At 35.5% G+C, this 6,000-nt stretch overlaps 1 protein-coding gene across 1 annotated transcript; it reads right to left on the bottom strand.

The window, feature by feature from the left end:
- Positions 1-484: 484 nt before the first annotated feature.
- On the bottom strand, positions 485-1,528 carry LOC114098474 (lathosterol oxidase-like). The gene is given in 1 exon segment (XM_027942719.2): positions 485-1,528. A coding segment is annotated over 1 exon segment (900 nt). The 5' UTR covers positions 1,385-1,528.
- Between the last annotated feature and the right edge of the window lie 4,472 nt (positions 1,529-6,000).

Below are 6,000 nucleotides of genomic sequence, written 5' to 3'. Positions count from 1 at the left end.
GACATTTCCACTTGAACAAAGTCCTATGAATATTCATTATCATACCAACACTGAAGACTTAACCATTCCTGGAACAAGGAACCATCTCTATATTAGTATTTTTTGGTTATGGTGCTTAGTCTTGGTATTATTAAGCACAATGAATTTTTCTTAATGAATACAGGTGGATTAAGGGAAAAGGATATAGCCTATTCCCCTTAGTAGTATATTTTCTATCTTATTTAGAATTGTTCTTTAGGCTAATCAAACTATAGATCTGCTGGCTGGAAAGACAAAAATTGACCCCTGGGCCAGCAGCTGGCATTTTAAGCATGAGACTCTAATCTTGATGGTCACACCATCTTTCCTTGACCTACTTTGTCACCATTCCTTAGCCGAACACACAATGCTGATTTTCAAATGATACCAATTACTTGCTGTGTATCTTGGCTGTGTGTAGATTATTTTTCCTTATTAAAAATATTTAAGAATAATTGGGCAATAATTACTTAGTCTTTGTAAATTCTCCATTACATAATTTTTCATTTTTACAACCATTTTCTGTAGAGCTGTTGCATTTTTCTTCTGCCATCTTCTTCACATAACTAAGTGGTCCTTTCCCCTCAAAGGAGGAAGGGTTTTTGAATGAACCTCCAATTCTATCCCAAAGTGTGAAGTACTGTCCATAGTTATAGTCAAAGAACATGTGGTGGTCTGTATGATGTGCTGAGCCATTAATAAATGGCTTTAAAATCTGGGGGACACGAAAATCACCATCATGAATGGAAATGGTCCAGATATTAACCAAGATGTACAAACCTAAGTAAACCACTTTGTGTAACGGAAAGATAAAAGGGTATATATGGTAAGGTAGACTCTGAAGGAAGCCATCCACTGGGTGAAAAGCATGACTTGCAAATGGAGTGGGTATCTTCCAAATGTGATGAGATTTATGGATACGCTTGTATACAAGTCTATGATGAAGGCCTCTGTGAATCCAGTAGATCAGCATATCGGTGAAAAAGAGGAAGGAGATGACACTGACAATAAGGTGAAACCAACCACTTGGAAACTCTCCTATGTTGTCATATAATTTGCTGTAACCTCTCAACTCTAGCAGGAACAATGCAACAGTGGGGATACTTATCCAGGGTAATGACTGGACAGTGAACTTAATCTCTCGATACACTTGATTCTTTAAAAACTGTGGATGCTTCATTAATGAATGATCATACACAAAATAATAGCTCAATGTGGCACAGAAGAAATAAAGGATATAAGCGCCAAGATTTGTCACAATTAGGAGACTAATAGTTTGTCAGAAGATGTCATCCTCTGGCCATGTGGCTGGATATACGTATGGTGTAAAAAAATAATAATCTGCGGAACTGAGAACAAGGTCCATCTTAGCCCCAGCAAGCGAAACAGTGCACTAAGACACAACAGGAACCTCAATCAGTTGGAGTCAGGAGTTGTCATCAAATGAGTGCTGAACCTGGAGAGTCCACACTGCTCCAGCCGCTGCCGCTTCCAGGATGCCGCGGCGGGCCAGCGTCGGTAAGCGGACTCTCTAGTATTGTCATTTTTAAGACAAAAAAATTTGTAGAGACTTCCTAAGAAATTGAGGCAGGACACTAAGGTTGCTAGACTTCAGGTCCAATTGTTCTCCAAGGCGTTTCTTTGTCTTCAGTGACTCATCTATCATCAAAACCTCCATCACTTCTCCTATTTTCTGATCCTTACATATGAAGTTAAAAGAGTTTTGCCAGCAATAAAAATGTATATATTACATTAAATGAGTAATATATTCAGGAAAAAGGCCTAGAGAAATTATACATAATACATAGAATTGCATTTATGTTAGAATTACTATTTAGTCATAGAAATTCAGTTTAGGATTGTCTTTACAGATGTCAAAGAAATGTTATTAATAATGAAATTTAGAGTTCCTATAGTAGCATTACTTTCTAGTTCCACCCTCCTCTTTGAGAGGAAGTTACAAGAGGTAAATTAATTCTTCAAATTTACCTGCTTTATCCCCAGAGATAGTACATTTTTTCTAAGATTGCAGCCTGGACTCAGATGATGATTACTACAAAGGAATTGGGTCCTCAGAGCACTGCAAGTAAGGATGCTGTACAAAAGAGAGTCCAGGATCTAATGACTACTCAAGTCTCCTAAAACAAAAACAAAAACAAAACAAAACAACAACAACAACAAAACCTCACTAGGGATCCATATCCTCAAGTATCATACAGAATAAAGAAATGGCCAGCATCTTCAGATAACATGACATCCCTCCTAGAACTTCTACTAACACAGAGATGGAGTTGCAATGCCTTGTGCATAGGCAAGCTGGCCTTGACATTAAGTTTGCTGAGGGACAAAAACCAACCCATTCAGTGCAGAAAGGAAAGTGCAGTTGTCAAAGCAGCTCACCAGGACATTTTTGCTAGATGTCCACATTTGTGGCTCCTGGAAAGAAAAGATGATGGAGTGTAAAAGAATAAACTTCATTGCGGGGCTTATTTGCTTTCCCTATACATATCTCTGATAAATAAAGTGAAGAATTATTTATTAGTGTTCTGATAAATAAAGTGAAGAAAATTTGCCTTGCTCTAGTTTTGGACATGGGACTTTTGGATTGTGTGAGAATAGAACATGTTTCTTGTGAAGCACACATTAGAGGTTTTTTGACCATCGTTATATTGTGAAATTGTAATTTCTTAGATTGTTAGATCTTCTACTTCAAGAATGTCCCAGAGGAGATAAAGTATTATTATCAGATTTACCTATAGTACATACTTTTGTAAATGAGTATACCCTACTCCAAGATCTTACAATCTATGTATGAAAAAGCATGTCTCTCAGACTGGAATTGGTAACTATTTTGAAAGAACAGGATAAACTACCCAGGAAGATCACTCGTGACACAGTAGATAGTGTGTTTTTTCATGGGCATTTTATTGAATTTTCTGTTTAATAATCTATCTATCTATATATCTATCTCTATCCATTTAATTAATTAATTTATTTTGAGAACACACTGCATTGAAGTATCTCTGTCCTCACTCTGTGCTAAGGGTAAGCCTGGAAATGTTAACATCTATTATACCATATACAGAAAGATCATACTCTTACGTGACTTTTAGAATTTAACTATATCTACAAATAAAGAAAAATATTATATTTTATTTATATTATTGATATAGCAATCATCATTATTAAGGGCATTTACTGAAAATTCAGTTTTGTCATTTTTTAAATGACATTGTTAATTAACTCATTAAAAGAAACATAATAGATTTTACAGTATCACTCTATAGTTGAAGAAACTGAGGCATAAAGAGATTGAGTAACTTGTCTCTAAGTCGCGGTTATGAAATTATGGACATGAGAGTAGACCTCAGGCTGTCTCATGCCATAATTTGCTTCCCTACATTGCAAGGCACAAGTAGGGAAATAGAACTGGTTTGAAATTATTGTCTGACTCCAGGTAAGACAGGACGGTGGCTTGAAATTTGAAGTGGAGTACAATTAAGTCAAATTATGATTTTGGGGATAGCTACAGGAAAAAGGTCATGAAAGAGTTTGGGAATTATACCTACAAGATTGTTCTAGTCAGTGAGAACGTGATTCAGATCTTTACATTGCCATTTATTATGTGTAGAACTTTTAGCTCAATGCTTAACCTGTTTAACAGTTTGGTTATTTGTTCCTTTGTTTTTTTAATATTGTTGACATAATGATAATATATGAAAAACAGATGTTTTCCACCCAGTCAATATGCATCATCATTTGTGATAATTATCAGAAATTGATAATTAATTCGACATGGCTAATGTAAGAAAGTGAAGAGTAAAAACAAAAACTATGAATGGAATTTTTGTCCTCCAAATCTGAGTGAGCCATTCACCAAGTTTGAGAGGACTGGAGGAGATTCCAAGAAGTGGGACATGGTGATCCATTAAGTTTTCAGGATTCTGAGTTTGAGATGTTCATTGGCCATATAATAGGCTTAACATTTCTTTCATGTCCTAAAATGCTAATTTATTCTTGGCATATAGTAAAGATGCTCTTTTCCATCTTTTCCAGGACCTCTATTTGGAAACAAAGCACTGTGTACTGGGGAGTGCTGACTTTGAATTAGAATAATCTCAGTTCTGTTTCTTATTCACTCTGTAATCTTATCACTTTATTTTCCTTACATTGGGCTCTGTATGCAAAGCAGGCATAACAACTGCTCAGAAAAGTACAGGATAAACCAAGGAGTCCCTTTCTAATGTAACTTTTCTAGTTTCTTTTTTTTCTTCTGTAGGTATTTCTATAATATTTAAAAATATTATTTCCCCCTCTTCTCCATGGAGATATGACCATCTCCCTAGATTCAGGTGTAAAAGCTGACATACTGGTGGAACTTAAAACCTAGCAATTTAAGCCATTCTAGAATGTCCCAGTCAGTATTCAGTTCTTGAATTTCTAAGAGATAGCATGGCTTTTCCCATTGTTTCATTTTAAATCTAATTTTTATTTTAAGTGTAACATACATATAAATGCATACAAAATATATGTGTGTGGCTCAGTTAAATTTTACAAAGAGAATACACACACGTAACAACTACTCAGATAGGAAATAGAACATGAAACAGATCTTGGAAGATCCCCTGTTTCAACTTTGTCATTCCCTTAATTGATCACACAGTTGACCATTTTATTTGATTTGATTCATTTCTATTATTTCCCTTTTTAAAACATTTATATATATTGAATTATACAATGTTCCTCATGCTTAGCTCATCTATTCAGCGTTATGTTTATGAATTGTCTTCATGTTGTGTGACTATAGTTGATTACTTTCAATTGCCCGATGGTATTCCACATTATGTGTATGCCACAACATATTGACTTCACTGTTGATGGGATTTTGTTCCTTTCTAGCTATGTACAGTACACATTATAAATGTGCATTTATGGAAATTGCTGGGGCATAGGATGTACATATGTTCAGTTTTAATATATACTGCCCATTTATCTTCCCATTTGAATTTAATGTTATTTGTTTGATCTTCAATATAATGCCTGCTTTCTCTTGTGGTAGCATGCATGTGTCCAGGTTTTGAATTGATCCCTTCACATACCTTATTAGTTCTTTATAAGAGGCCTGTGCAAAATGTTATTATTATAATTATATAATTATACCCATTTTGTAGTTCAAAAACTGAGCTCTAGCACAATTAAATTGTGCATGGCCATTTCTAGGAGCAATAATAACAAGTGAAGATAGGTTTGCCCATACTTGATTAAGAATTTTAAGAGGAGAACAGTTATTCTTTGAGTAGGGGGCAAACTGGTCCCAGTAGAAACAAAATAAAAGAAATACCAGGACCTCTAACAACTCAAGGAGCCTACATCCTACTCAAGGTTGCTCTTCCTTTTCTCTGTGGAATCAAGGATGTGTAATCTTGCTTTAGGTGCATAAACTGATACTGTAGTGAAATGTAACATTTAATACCATGACCCAGAACAGTTAGATGATGAAACATGGAAGAGAAGAGGAGTAGAACCTGACATCTACCAAAGGTCTCACTTCTCCCACTTGTTCTCACACTCCATAGGGTGGCTACCCAGCTCAAGGCATTACTAGATTGATAGATTGGTTGCCTCATGCAATTTTACCCCCTGACCAATAAAACAAGTCAGATTGACTCACTCTCTCTACACACTATCACAGGGAAATTCTTAATCTGATAATACCTTCTACCTTAGATTCAAAGAGAGAATTTGAGTTCCTGTGAAGATTAGATATTAACCTTAAGAATTCAGGTTGGCAGAGAAGACAAAGGGCAGAATTATAAACCAGAAAATCTCCTAGTGGCCACCTGTGTCTGAGAAACACAAGTTAAGAGATAATTGTATGATTAACGAAGGAATCATCCAGACAAATTTGCTCACACTTTTTCTGAGGGCAAAAATATGGATTGCCATTATTGTTTACCTTCAACAACTAAGACACTTTGGTTT

Source organism: Marmota flaviventris, chromosome 9 (genome assembly GCF_047511675.1).
Source record: "Marmota flaviventris isolate mMarFla1 chromosome 9, mMarFla1.hap1, whole genome shotgun sequence".
In the NCBI taxonomy this organism is placed as follows: Eukaryota; Metazoa; Chordata; class Mammalia; order Rodentia; family Sciuridae; genus Marmota; species Marmota flaviventris.
This window is presented reverse-complemented; position numbering and strand designations above follow the sequence as displayed.